General features: G+C 39.3%; 1 protein-coding gene across 4 annotated transcripts in view; it reads right to left on the bottom strand.

Moving 5' to 3' along the window:
* tjp2a (tight junction protein 2a (zona occludens 2)) overlaps positions 1-15,193 on the bottom strand; it is a 32,109-nt gene extending 16,916 nt beyond the window's left edge. Inside the window, exons 1-4 of one of the 4 annotated variants that reach the window (XM_085359634.1) lie at positions 15,086-15,193; positions 5,941-5,994; positions 625-749; positions 373-475 (exon numbers count right to left, since the gene is read on the bottom strand). In XM_085359634.1, the coding sequence (XP_085215760.1) occupies positions 373-475; positions 625-749; positions 5,941-5,994; positions 15,086-15,091 (288 nt within the window). In that variant the 5' untranslated portion in view covers positions 15,092-15,193. Of the gene's footprint in view, positions 1-372; positions 476-624; positions 750-5,940; positions 5,995-6,757; positions 7,163-9,131; positions 9,423-12,043; positions 12,072-15,085 lie in introns of those variants that run through there. The other 3 variants (XM_085359633.1, XM_085359632.1, XM_085359635.1) reach the window with 3 other exon arrangements.
* Positions 15,194-15,719: the final 526 nt, after the last annotated feature.

Raw genomic sequence — 15,719 nt, 5'->3', positions numbered from 1 at the left:
TTTGTCACAGCAGGAAGTGGACAGTGCAAAAGTTATGAAGCAAAAATTAGAATACAATAAGAATAAATACAGTACACAACTGTACAGAATAGAATAAAATACTATATACAGTAGAATAAAATAGAATAAAATATACAATAAGATAAAAATAGAATACAAATGCTATATACAACTGAGTAAAAATACAACGATGCCAGAAAAGATTATTGCACTTAGTGTTATTGCACCAGTGTGGATGTGTATGTTTGATCAGTTGGAGTCTTTGTTGTGGAGTCTGACAGCAGTGGGGAGGAAAGACCTGCGAAATCTCTCCGTCCCACACCGTGGGTGCTGCAGTCTCCCACTGAAGGAGCTGCTCAGTGCTTTACTTACAATTTTTGCTACTTTGCCACACTTCCTGAGGGTCTGGACAGCGAACGAGTGGATGGCTCCATCCATGGGGATGGCGTTCACCTGCACTACTCTGTCATTTTCACTAAACAAAAGTAAACACACAAGTTAATCCAACTGAAGTCAATTACATTTTTATTTATTTTATCAAGCTGTTACATCTGTTTTGTGAGTAGATTTATTTTGGAGTTTGTTTCTTTGGAGTAAAACCATAAAATAACAAATGGTACATACAACAACAATCCATCAGCTGGCCCTCCCTGCAGGACATCAGATACCACAATGGACGTCTCGCCAGTGTCCTCGTTTGGGTTATCCCGCCCTCCTGATACAGCAATGCCAAAGCCCATCTTCGAATCCTGAAAAGAGAGGAAAGATTTGTGAACTCAAAAACGCTCCAGCTACTCTCTATACAACTGGACATTGTGCGAAAATCACAGCGTGCAATCCTAAGCAAGGCTAACAGTAAAACACCTGCAGAAATATCTACACGTGACCATAAACTGTGTTTGTGTAAAGTTGTCATGACACTAGAATTTCAAACTCAGCACAGACATACTTAATACCATTTATTTTATTTACATTCAGAGGGGTAGCGCTGAAGTAGGTTTGGTAGTGCTCTGCTTCTGATGCCTTTGCACCACAATTAACCTTAAGAGGTTAATATGTTCTCATTTTCGAACATATTACTTTTTAAACACATAATTTAACATGAAAACACAGTTTATACTGCACTAACATTACAGAAGGGCAGGACTTTTACTGTCATGCATCAGTTTACTGAAGCACAAAATATACTTGTTTATCCAATGGCCAGAAATAACAGGAAAATACCATTTAAAAAAACAGATTAGGCAACGCTGACTTACTGCCTTAATAAAATGAAGACCAAAGTCAACCCCCACAGGCCTGTTTTAAACCAGGAAAGACCCAATTTAATCCAATTGAGATGCTGTGGTATGATGAAATGAAAATGTTCTATTGGATGCAGGGTCAACAATTTTTCCTGGATGTTGTTTATATCTCATAAGCAGCTGAGGGAAATGTCTGATGGAGTTTGTTTCTGCTAAAGGAGGTTCTATGAATTCCTAAACCCCTGCTCTGTGTGACAGCATGCTCAATAAATACATCAAAAGTATCCATTTGTACATTAATAGTTTAGTTGGATTTTATGCGGCATTATTCGCGATTTAGTTCAAGAATAAAAAAAGAAAAAATCCAGGTAATTCATAAATTCATAAACTTTTTTCCTCCAACGGTACATCATGAGGGCTCGCTTCATTGTCCCCTTGTGTTTTTAAGCTTTTGCGTGCGTGTGTGAGGTCCCAACGGTGTGTTTCAGCTCACACTGCATTATCATGGCTGTATGTGTATTGTACATGGTGATTAAAGGGATTTTGACTGACTGCGATTACAGCTCTGCCTGCTGAGAGCATGTAGGACTATCCAGCGGCTGAGCACCTGTACTTCAATACTATGTAGCTTTCTGAAATACTACATTGATGTTTCATAAGTAACAAGTGTCAGATTTTAAGCCAATCTAACATGTGAGCACTAACAGAAAGTTTAATTTAAATACTCTGTTTTTAAAGGCTGCTTAATTCTTCATGTTTCTGGGTTTCTCAGATTCTACCTGCCACTGCTCCAGCTTGCCCTGATGAGATTAGGTCAGAGATTTGCTGACCCTGTCTCTCTTTATCCCCTCCCTTCCATCTGTACTTAAAATATGAAATAAATAAATAAATGAATAACAACAAAAAAAACAAAAAACAAAAAAAAAACCAACAACACACTCTCTGGCAGATGGCTGTCGAGATAGAGGAAGGGTAAGAGTAAGAGCAGCAGTGGAGGGGGAGAATAGAGGGCTGCATCAACAAACTATGGCTAAAATATATCTTAAAAAAAGAAAAAGAAAAGGTTAAAATATAAAGTGTAATACAATTATTACATATATAAAAATGATAATGTAATAATTTTAACCCCAACCCTTCAGATCTCACATAAATGTCAACTCTCTCAAGGTTGCCTTCATCCTGACATGAAAACGCTCGACATTGTCTGATTTTTCCTCAGATTTCATAACTCACAGAATTTCTTCTACTCAAAAAACAAAAACACGTGCAGTTTGTAACATGAAACCAGGAATAATCCCCTGACTGAAACAAGAAGAAAGCCTGTTGCTGATTTGCATCGTTTCCACCAGTGGTTGAAGCAAGAGGGAAGATCTGTGGAGCCTGATTAAAAAAAAAAAAAAGTCACCAGCTGCTCCTGCAGATGCCAATCTAAATAAGAAATCTTAAACCAATTTTATAATTATTAAGGAATATTTACAATGTGATATGGGCTGATTATTTTTCACCATCAGGTTGATGAAAGTAGAGCTGGTAACAACTTTTTGGGGGGGTATTCTTAAGTGAATTGTCTCTCTTTAAATACTCATGCTTTATTTTCTGATGCATCAGATCAACCATATTATACCCATCTTTACCCAAAACCAAGTTAATAAACGGTGTGTGGCCTGTTCTGCCTTTTCTTCTTCTTCCAGCTGCTCCCTCTAGGTGTAGCTCCATCTCCACCTCTAACATCCTCCTGTCACACCAACCCACTGCATGTCCTCCTTCATTATAACCATGAATCTCCCCTTTTTCCTCTTTGCCATCTTGTAAATCTTGCCTCCGTCTGAAGACGTTTACAGATATTTATTTAAATTGGATTTGATAAATGCATATTGACTGGCTGGCAGATGAGTAAAAACAAAGCAATAAATCCAGAATTCAGTTTGGGAATGTTTGACGACATCCCACTCATATGAAACACATGCGAATCCTGCTTTTTCATTATTAAGTGCATGCTACAGAGATGGAAAACAACGCAAGCAACTAAAGATTAACTGTGTGATCAGGATCACCTCCACCAATTCCAGTTGCTGAACTGAACCTCTGGATTGTGTTTGTTCTTTTTGGAGCTTTTTAAATGCCATAATCTGACAAATGATATAAACTACTGGGCAGATATTGTACTACACTGTGTATTCAGTTTGCACTTTGTGCTGTATATACATGTCTGTGGATCTAGACTCCAGAAGTCATTTCTTTTTGGAGAAAAGGGTGGACGACCAAGTTACGAGCTGCAACCTACCTGAAAATGGAAATGTGGCTGAATGTTGCATACTGTAATAAATACCGTTTTAATCCCTTACAAGCAAAGTATGGGCTCTACCTTAGACCAAAAATCAAATAAATATCAGACTCTGTGCTCCTTAAATGACATTAGAAATACTCTGAATATTTAAAGAGAGAAAATTCGGTTAAATAGTGGAAGGGACCAAAAAGTATAAGCACAAAGCAGAGTGTGACAGCTGGCTGTGGTGGGGTTGTGAGGGGGGGGCTCACGCCTACAGCAGAGGACCTTTTTGCACAAAATCTGCTTTTCTGGCCTAAGTGAGCCACAGCACGCGACAATGAGCTCATCATGATGATTACCTAAGCTCAAATGACTTCCTGTGCTTACACAGTCACACACGTGACTAACATAACAGCAGCCAGAACCCTGGTCACTGGATGATGGTTAAACAAGTTGAACAAATAAACGATTAAAGATGTGATAGCTGGGAAAAATCAAAAAGTGGAACTGAAGTATATCTTCATTTTTTAATAGTCACTGGATCATACAGTTTAGGATTCCTGGACTAAATTTTTCAATTGAGAAATAAATAAATAAATATTTTAACCTGGTATATTTATGTAAATGTATTTCTAATAAACTTAAGTTATTAATGATCAGAACATTGTTGAAAAGTAATCTAACTATGACCACATGTTAAAAACTGAAATCTATTTTAAAAGGAACCCATTACGCCAATTTCTGTTTCATATTTTTTTTATTCTTGGACTCAAACCCTAAATTCAAGATGCCCCTTTGAGACCAACCTCTTTTTAAATAAACTTTCTTCTAATTGGCTGCCCCTCATCAACAAAACATTTGAACAGCTGGTAGGTGGGACTCACTCTCAGTGACATCATACAGAACCAGGGGAAAAAAATAAAAAATAAATTTGGCAACAGCCAATTTGCAAATCCCACATTGCTGCATTGGAGTAATGTAGATGTGGTCAAGACAACCTGCTAAAGTTAAAACCGATCATCAGAATGGGGATAATAGGTGATTTAACTGACTTTGAACGCAGCATGGTTGTTGGTGCCAAATGGTCTGGTTTGAGTATTTCAGAAACTGGTTATTTACTGGGATTTTCCTGCACAGTTAACTCTACGGTTTCCAGAGAATGGGCCCACAAAAGGGAAAACATCCAGTGAGCATCAATTCTCTGGGCAAAAATGCCTTACTGATGCCAGAGGAGACTGGTCCGCCACTTGGTACCAGCTGAGCATTGTTTAAACACGATAGCCTGAGTATTATTGCTGAACCTGTCCATCTCTTTATAACCAGTGTACCCATCGTCTGTTGTTACTTTCAGCAGGATAACACCCCATGTAACAAAATCATCTCAGGACACAGATTCCCATGTCTTGACCACCTCTTTAAGGTAGACTATAGACAGTATAAAAGATGAACGTTAGTTTTACTTTTCAGATATAAGTAACTTGGATGTGCTTTACACCTGCAGTCTTTTCAATGGCCACACAAAGCCAACAACTTTGGTTTCAAGTAAGACTTTGTGTTATATGTTATATGAGTTCTGTGGAAAACCAGAACTCAGCTCCTTTACTTTGTTACCTTTCTAAACAATTTCTTGATGTCGTCAGTCTCAAGTAGCACTGAATAAAATATTTAGTTGTAAATTATGGTCATCTTCAAAATCGACAAGGACAGTTAAAGCAGTCTTTAAGAAGCCTTGAGTTGCAATTGCCATCGCTATCTTGGTGTCTGACGTGATAATCCTTGTTTCTGATTCTTAGAATGAAAACTTACAGACTGGACTTCATGTTGTATTCAGTAAGACTGGAAACTAAGAGCTGAGCCCCTAAACTAATAAGGAAACTGTTTTTTGAGGGCGCAGAGCAAAACAGCCAAGCTGTGTTTTCCCAGGTAGCCTTCTCTACAACCACAGGTCACCAGCAGATCGCCATCTGCTGGCTATTAAAAAGAGTGCAGATTAAATACACTTATGACTTGGTTGTAAAAGCTAAATCCATCTTCTATATACACACACACACACACACACACACACACACACACACACACACACACACACGGGTTTGAATTATACTCCCCCCTAGCTGCTAAAAGCTCCATGATCCATTACTCTAAGTTACTTAACCCCGAGTCAAGTATCATAAGCAGAAACATAAACATAACTGTTCTTGATGGTTTAAAACATAACAGCTCTGCTTGAATTTGGTCATTCAGAGTTCAGGGGAATGTCACTGACATCATTTTCCCTTCACTATCGGTTCACTTCAAAATATCAAAGCAATCAATTAAATGCATTTCCTGTGATCCACCGGGGTCAACAGCTCGGGCTTATGGAAAACATGTGCACGCTGTAAATGAGATGAGGTTGGGAGTGTCTTTAGGTGCAGATGGACTCACCCTATGCAAGGTCACGGTGTATTGCTCCCACACGGTCTCCTCCATGACCGGGTTCTGAGGAGAGAGAAGAAAAGATTACCACGGATGGGTTTATTTCACCGGACAGATTAATAATGTATTTTGTGATGTAACAACAAAGCTAGTTCATTAGCCCATGCTTCCTGTTGTTACACAACCACAAGAACAATGACAGCCCTCCACTGGGCTGTTTAGTGCAAGCTGTGAAAAGTAACTTCTGGCTTTTGTTGATTAGAAATGGATTTGGAACACTTAAGCATCAGTTTGCACTCTTTAAATAAGACAAAACAAAAAACTGTATGAAACAGGCTGTATGAGGAAGCCACCAACAGGTCACACTAAGAAATACTAATTAAAAGACAGACTCAAACTGACAGAGTGAGGAAAAAACTGAAATAAAGTGAAATTGTTTAAAAGATGTTTCCTTTTTAAATAGATGCTGCCACTTTATTTATATCTGTTAGGAGACTAAAAACTCATTCAGTCCAAAGAAAATCGCAAAGTTGGTCAAAAACATGCCCTTATTTTCAACAACGACAAAGGCGATTTCAAAATATAAAAACACGAATGACACATCAATTTTTTTACACAACAAACATGGAGAGAGAAAAGGCAAACTACTTTATATCCGTTCACGTAAACTACCCGGAATTTTTTCACCCGTTAGTGCTACTTTTCTGCACTTCTGACATCCTCATTTCAAAATAAAACACGACCCAAACCATTAAAGAAACTCTCAGGTCATGCTGGCTGGCCAGACATCTGATCAAATTTAAGCTGCAATCAGAATAGCACTCACGAGCCCCTGCAGGATACGTATGGTCTTCACCGCGTGGGCCCATTTCCTGTGCAAGCTGAGGACCGTCTTCATCATTGGTGCTCAGTCTCTTTCCTTTCTGTGTCTCTCCCTGCTCACCGCCAGCGGTGCTCTGGCAGACTGATGTGCGCCACAGCCTCCTCCATGGCCACAGCTGCACAACCACCAGCAGCTCTCTCCCTGCATCTGCCCGCCCGCCTACCTTTGACGTAAGAGGGATTCTGCTGGCCTACATTCAGCACAAATCCCACCGTCTGCAGAAAGTGTAAACACACAGGCACACCAGCTCCTGTGCAAGCGCGCGGCGATCCCAACAACCTGAGAGTTCATCCACAAACGCGACAGCGGATCACTCGACGTATTCCGGCTTCGCCACGCGCTCGCACATCGAGATATATCGGGCACTTCCCAAAGTTTCAGAGCCGATTCTCACTTCACAGAGACAAACCCACAGTGAACGTTTGAGGAGTTCAAATCTGAGTTAGTACAATGGTTAGGATTTTACATCGTGGAAAGTGAAAAATCTCTGTGCTGCTGCCATTCCAGGCTCAGGCTTAGTGAAATGGGGGCATGACTCGAGCTGGCAGCACACCCATCATAACCCACTTTTTTGATCTTCTGGCCAGCACAGGAATACTTTAGGACCAGTGGCAGAAGCAGAGAGACCCCACAGTGGGGGGGAACAAACTCTTGGAGGGGTAGATTTTTTTTGTTTTGTTTTTTTTTTTTAGATCTGGAAATGACCTTTGAAATGCCCATCTGGAACTTTATCTTAAACAGTTTTTCGCAAACCAGGCTCGTGTGTGTAGAGAGCAATGGATTGGAAACATACTGAGCCCAGCCTCAATAAAAAGGGGGAACATTTATATTGGAGGGGGGGGGGGGGGATATCACTTGACATCCATTTGCACCACAAAGGGCCAAACAGACTGCCATGTGTGAAGAGGGGAGACATATGAATGACTTAGAAATATGAGCGTGCTTCAGGCAAAGCCAAACCAATTTAAGTCAGAGTGTCTTTTTGTACTATGCGATTTGAACGTTATGGGTCCTCGCAGGCAGGCCCACTGGATAAGTCACAGTCCCTAGTGCAAGCGATTACATAACAAAACACAAACACATTTCCACTAATGAGGAGGGGAAATGACATACTGGGTTATACACACAGGATGTGACTTGGAAAACAAATTTAGAGATACAGCTCATCACTTATCACAAAGAAAATACAAAATAAATGTGTAGCTGAAACACATACCATTTTTACTGTTACCGTAAGACAGTAACGTCTCTTGCAGAATTATTTAAGTACCCATCTATTCTTATATCAATCACGTTTGTCCAAAGAAAAATAACCTGGAACATGTTTAATAGATGGTAGACCTATATTATCATTTTCATTATAACTTCATTTGTTTGGGGTTTTTTTTTGGACTAATCTGAATGTTAAATGTAAATTAAGGTACAAAGTGATGCATTTTAATTATAACATTGAATTACATTGCTTTGCCTTCCCTACAGGCCAAAACTAACTAAATAAATACAATTATATAAAGTAGGAACATGACATGAAACATGCTACAAGAAAATGTTCAGTTAAGTTAAAGACTTTTCTGCCTATCAACCAAAGTTTTATTTAGGTTTTACAGCTTTGTTTAGAGTATAATCACATCATTTGAGCAACATGCTTCTCTTGTCCCAATTACTTCCCATCTTTCCTTGAAATCAAAGGAACATTATCAGGAAATGACAAAATGACCCAGCCACTTCCTGTGTTTATGTGCTGCTGATAAGAAAAGGCAGTGCAAGTCTACCCCCTCCTGGCCGTATACCTGCATTACATCGTGTGCCAGAAAAACAACTCCTGCATAAGTATATTTAATTTAGTGTAGAAAAACAACAACTACATTGAGTTTGAAGGCTTTAGTTTGTAATGCAGGGGGACCACAACACTGCCGTTTCCCGAGAAAGTGGATTTTCAAATAACCACAAGATAAATAAGTCCAAAAACGTTAAATCCGCTGTAAAATGTACCAATCGGTCGACTAAACAAAAACTGCGGATTGGATCAGAAGTCAAAACTAATCTTAAGACAACAGATGTGTTTAAAGTTAAAAGTTAGCTAACTAAACCGTTCGTGTAGCTGGTAGCAGTCGCAGTAACAGCAGGTGCAACAGGCTTCAGCAGGGATTCATGGAAACTCCCGACTTTTCCTCAAGGATATTCACACACATACACAGAGAGAGACACACGCAAACACACACACAGCACATCCATATGGCTAAAGTTATCTAATAATGCTACATTACACTACATTTGTATTCGTCAGTACTGACTGTAGGCGTACAAAAGGACTTACTGTTAAATACTGAGTAGCGTATCTGCTCAGAGAGAGCAGCCCCCCTCCGTTTACTGGCATCACGCACTTTGAACTGTCCGAGAGTGGTACCGAGGATTCAAACCAAACTACGACTAGTTAGGCGTTTCCGGTGGCACATCTGCCACAAGTTGTGAAGAATTTAAAAAAAAATTAGAAGCTTGAAAAAGTAAAAGTCCCGAATGTTTCACTCTAAGTGAACCACTTCACTCACAAAACACACAGACTTCGTGAATCCAGAGTAAAAAATTAGCGCCGACAGCTCCTAGCTTGGTTCAGATTGTACCAAGTAGGACCCCCCGGGAGGGGTGGGGTTAGGTCCAAACTAATTTAGATAAATAAAGACCAACTCGAACAACAGTTTAGAAACTTAACTTTAATTAAACTAATACTGATATTCCAATAATATGTGTAATTACAAACCGCTGATAACACAGCAGATAGAGAAATAAAGGTGGCTTACGACCACCCTTAGATCGTTGAGATGGACGCGTCCAAAATTCCCATTGATTTTTAGGCAGCCTGCTGTGAGGCTTCCAGCCAGACAGCACAACAACAGCCTTAATTAAACTAAGTGAGGAATATTATAGACATTAACCAAACTGTCGACGCGTCCATTTTAGGATAACTGAAATATTTTATTCCAACTGCTTTCAATGCAAAAAAAACAACAACAACAACGTTTATTCAGGGTGTGTAAATAATAATAACTCTTGTGAGTAAATCCAACACCCCTCCCCCAAACGACACATATATTTAAGCTCCTAAATATCTACTAACAGGTTTGACAGGAAAAAGTATAGTTTGTTCATTTAGGCAGAATGCAGTCATTTGTTGAGTATTACCTTACATTGGTGTTTGCTGTCTGTTAATATCAAATTTCCCCTAACTTAATATCTACATCTCTACATCTAAATGTGTATTTGCGACATTACAGATTGACTTTACATTACATTCAACCTCTACAACTTCAAAAATGTTTCCCAGAACTTTTCAAACACATCTTTTTTAACTTAAAAAAAAAAAAAACTTTATTCTTTAACGGGACATTTGACATATTTTGTCTTGCCTAGTCTGTTCAACTGAACATACATTTATATTGAGGTTTTCTAGTCAAATGGACCACTTAAAGGGCTTTTTAATACAAGCTGACATGCCCAAATTCATACAGTAGTACTCTAGAGCACACTCACTCATATACAGACGGATGTGTTGGGAGTTACTTGGGTTTCAGTAGCTTGCCCAAGGATCCTTCAATATGTGGACCGGAAGACCTGAGGACTGAGCTACTGACCTTCCTGTTAGTGGTCTTCTGATTCCTTCTATTGTTGTAATAGGAAAGGATCTTCCACTACAGTTGTGATCTGTCCTTGCATCTGAAATATAACTTCTTTTTTTTTTTTAGGTCATGGAATAAAGAGATCAGACTATTTTCCTCTCTCAAATGATGCACGCAGCAAGAAATAGTTGGCTTTGGATGCGCTTCCACCGGTGGAAATTGGCATTGTTTGATTCCACTCATCTACTAACAGGCAAATATATTTTTAACCAATGAGAGCAGCGTCTTCCTGGGTGACAATCAAGAGGCTCATATCTTGGAATGGCCTACACGCCTACCAGATCTCAATCTAATCAAACCACCTTTTCTTAAATAAATATGACAGACATCGCCATGATCAAAAACACAAAATGACGGTGCTCTGCTTCAACAGTGAAGTTACAGAGTCTAGGAGAATCAAATCCAAGGGGCACTGAAGCCATTTTGGTGGCACTTGGATGGCTCAACACCTTAAAATGACTCTTAATGTTGGTTTTCCTTTATTTGTCACCCATATAATACTATGTGAAAAACTCAAAGCTCCTATTATGAGAAGCTTATACAAAAGGTCAAGATGACCACATGCAGATGTCCCACAATGACCCCTTGTTTTTCCCCCCCCCTTTCATCTCTGAGTGCACAATTTACTGTGTGTACGAAGCCGCCCTCATCTGGTATTTTATCACAGAAGAATCAGATAAGAACACGCCAGCTGACTCTGAAAATGTCCAAAATCCTTTATACAACCTGATCCATCCCTTTAATATCCACCATTTTTACAAATTTCTGCTTCTGAAGAACACAGCACTTTATCCACACTTTTTTTAGGGCAGTGAATTAAATAATGACAATACAATTTCAGAGAAATTAAGGTCAACCCAAATAAATCAACACATTCCACTCCAACTAAGAGATGCCAAACTGATCTTAAAATAGGCCATCCAAATGCAAAACAGCTTCACTGCCCTGAATAATTTGTGGGAGCAAGTCATTAAAACAATGAAGCTTCTGGGACGTGACATGTCTCCCTGGTTAATCATCATTCTGGATTCAGGAGGGGTCACAACAGTGTAGTTATATTCAAATAAGGAAACGGGGAGGAAGCAGCCTGGGAAAGACTGAGTCACTGAACTTTATCTTCAAGTCGTCAATGTGTCAGAGCAGAAGCAGTCTCAGTCACAGCTTACAAATCATTTTTGCACAAATAGAGGAAAAAAAAGGACATGCCTGCATTTTTCAGATCACTGATGGGATTACGCAAGAGTTTCGTAAGACTGAAAAATCATTAAATTTTCAACAGCAGAGTTTCACACAATCACCCGAGTGACGTTAACCACAAAACCCATCAAACCTTGCTTGACAAAAACAAACAGCCAAGAAAAAGGACACTCAGTGCGCTCCATGTGTGCACAGACAAGCCCTGAAAGCATTACACTCAACACAAGGAAATCATTAAAATGCAAGGATTTGACACATTTTCTTAGCTTAGATAAGCTCCAGCTAACAAGCAAAATCACTTCTACAAATACCATGAATTTAATTAAAACATTACTAAGAAAAAAAAAATTGTAGTTACCTGAATTACATCATTTCCACTGAACCAATTCAAGTAAAAATCATACTTTCATGTGTCTCATCTCAGCTTGGCTTGTTTTTGGTAGCTGGCGTTTTCCCTCTACCTCCTCAAAGTTTGCTGGACTCTCACTGATAGCAATGTCACACAGAACTGAAGAAACATCCACGTGATCACACTACAAACACAGGAACAACAGAGGATATCCACGAATTCACTTATGCTCCTTATCCAGGTCGTGATCACAGAGGCAGCAGCCTGAGCAGAGCTGCAAAGACCTCCCTCTGACATGCCATCACCTCTAGCTCTTCCAGCGATCTGTCAAGGCGTTAACAAGCCACCTGAGAGACACAGGCTCAATTTCATACCTCCTCACTCTGTGATGAGTCACCCTTGTGGCTCCTGGAGGGTCTCTTAATTAAGGTCCAGAGGTGAACACCCAAAGGCAACAGGCTGCATCTACACAACAAACATGTGGCCTTCATAGTATGCCACGGGACGAGGGCTGCTTGATTGCCTTCCATTGCTCTGCACTGGATCTACATGACTTTGGCCTAGCACCATAGACAAGCATACCAGGTAAACACATCGTTTTCAGGGATCTCCTAACAAACTGTTAGAGGGAAATACAGCAGGAAGCTGTGGGAGGTCCTCTGATGCTGAAAAAAAAAAAAACAACCTCTAACATCATCTTGATGCATTTTATGTCACTATCAAGTAAAAGATCATGTCCACCGCTAATTGAAAAATGCTGTAGTACATTTCAGAAATGATAAAGAGTCTTGGAAAACTTGACCTCTGACCTTGACCTTAAAGGTTGAGGTCACTGAGATTCATACATGTTCGGGATTTTTAAGCAGATGCAACTATGGTATGAATTTGAAAATCACTTTCTTCTCGAGTTATTGCAGTCACAAACCTGCGTCCATGTTGCCCGACTGACAATACAAAAAAAAGGGAAGAATAATGCATTACAATGTGCTTTTCAATAACATTTACAGTCAAATCTTTCCTAGTCATACACAAACACATGGATTTCCACCATTCACAAGTGCGTGCAGCCCAACACAAGCACTGCACCTTCACAGAGCAAGGTTAGTAAGCATCAGTGCAGACTCAAACCTCAGCTGGCTATTCTCAGAGCTGAGAAACAGCAGCAGCTCCAATCTGAACCCCTCCCTACAAAACAAACTCCTCACTCGGTTTCCGCCTGTTGTGTTCGCCTCCTTCTCGCACAGGGCACCACACAGCCTTCACAAGAAAACAAGAGGTGGTGACTGTGGTCATTGTAGAAAGCTCTGCAAACAAATGACTGAATCTTTGTTTTCCCCAAAGCTTTTAATACCACAAAAATGAACACGAACACAGCAGTATCAGCTTTACTTTGATGCTTTTGTGGGGAATTTAACATGGTTGGAAAATAACTAGCGTCTGATTTATTATCTTTAAAATCTCCATAAAATTAAAGACAATGATTGTACTGTGATTTCTTTTATGCTAACATGCAAAATGAGCTTTCAGTGCAAAAGCTCCTTTTTCCACACACACACACACACACACACACACACACACACACCACCTGGGAAACAAACCATCAAACAACACCGCATATATGCAAATGGCTTAGTCATCAGTGCTGTTGTTCGCTCTTTCCTGTCACTAACATTGAGTAGGTGCAGAGAGAACTGAGGCTGAGATCTCACTGACGGCACAACGGCTAATTGAAAAGCCACTAGATTCACTGCTAGATGTTTAAAGTACAGTAAACTACAGTGTGGTGATTTCAGTTGTGAATGGGAGGGATGTCTGAAGCCTGGGAGGACCTCTATATCAAATTTTAACTTCAACAACAAGTTTGTCTTGCAGCGGTTGATATTAAATTATTTCACTCAAACAAAAATCAGAAAAATGTTAATGATCGAAAGGGTTATACTTACTAAATTCTGGGGGGTTCATGTTGATGAACTTCTAAATTTTAAGAGGCATATTGATGAGTTAATGAAAAAATTACCTATGTTGATATTAGCGAACTACTTACACCGATCGTTATTAGAGCCTCACTTAAGTTACTGTTATATGGTGCAATACTTATCCTTCCCATATCAAATAACACACACACTTCAAATAAAAGACTTCAAATATTATGGTCCAATCTAGATGCTCCTTCTGATCCCCTTTTTCTTGGTTACAAACCTCTAAATTTAAAAGAATATAACATATTTCACAATGACTGTGCTATGTATAGAGTAGTATTTACATTTAACAAAAGACTTTGTGAGCTTATCCAATATTTCATCCTTCTCACACATATAATACGAGAAAACAAAAACACCAAGATTTGAAGGGAAAGATTTTAAACTCTGGTTGGCTTTCTACCTGAGATTCACACTTATTTTTATGTGAAACTAGCTAGAGGTATTGGTGTGTTAGTGTATTAATGGATGGTTAGTGTAACAGTGTTAGTTATATGTTAGGATCTTTAAGGTTACCTTAGGATACTTTAGTGACTAGGTTAGTTACAGTACATTGGTAATTCTATACGCATTTGCTGTATATTATCTGATGTTTTGGCCCCTATTTATAAGTTGAGGTTAGCTTTTAGGAAGCACCATTTCACAAATAACCATCTCATATAGACTATCATGTTGGAATGTATATTTTGATTGATTTGTGAATAAACCAAACTGAAACTAAAGCAAAATAAAGCTCAGAACTGTGTACTCAGTTCAGTAAGAGACTGGACACTGGGTAGAGTTTAGGCTCAAACAGTCGAGTATCTGAACCAGTCCTAGCAAAGTCATTTAAAAATGTTAGTTTTAATGTTGTACGCCACGATTGTCACACGTGATGGCCGACTGACGGTCCTCGCCTTTTTTTCTTGGCTTAGCTCACTGAAGACTCAATCTATTGCATTCGATACCAAAAAAGTACCAGGTACAAGGCACAATCCACAAGGTAGTGTTAGTGAAGAAAGGAAAACAAAAAAATATCACATAACTCGAGGCCAAATCAGATACAGTGTGGACGTTTATGTAAAAGACGTACCATCATAATAGCCGAGAAACTGCGTGAAGACAGGCGGCGAAGATACAAGTACTGGGCTTCTCTGGACCAGCAGAACTTTCTGCTGCACTTGAGGAGGTCAGTGCTGGTCTGGTCAGAGCCAGGCTGATCCCTGAGCACATAAGAGAAACACAATATTACATCATAACCAGCAGTGTTACCATAATGAAAAGGGATTATTTAAAACTTTCACTGTATAGCACTTTGTCTAAAGGGCAGCAAGAGGAGTAGATTTATTTCTTTAGAGGATGCTTTGACCTTAAAACATAGCAATTTGTTGAATAGTCTGAAATATTTAAATGGGCATGACTCAGAAAATCATGTTGTCCAAGTGAGGTGTCAAGAGATGCTTTGCACCAGGCGGAGAGATCTATTTTTATACAGCATAAAAAGAATAAGGCTCTCTAAACATTCCTGAGTTATGTAATTGCTTTACACATTTCCTAGACATGTTCATTTATAGTATTTTACACAGTTTGCAGGAAACATTAAATAAGAGACTTTAAAACAAATTATGGAGGAAAAACTCTTCTTGGGCTCGACTCGTAGTTTTGCATGACTTTAGTTGAAAATAATCTATATTTTTCTGACATTTGGACGTAATCCACCTTCTCCC

This window comes from Diplotaxodon limnothrissa, linkage group LG7, assembly GCF_057381915.1.
Source record: "Diplotaxodon limnothrissa isolate DT_005_m linkage group LG7, D_limnothrissa_male_GT1.1, whole genome shotgun sequence".
NCBI lineage: Eukaryota > Metazoa > Chordata > Actinopteri > Cichliformes > Cichlidae > Diplotaxodon > Diplotaxodon limnothrissa.
The sequence above is the reverse complement of the archived record's forward strand: the minus strand, read 5'-3'. Positions and strand labels throughout refer to the sequence as shown.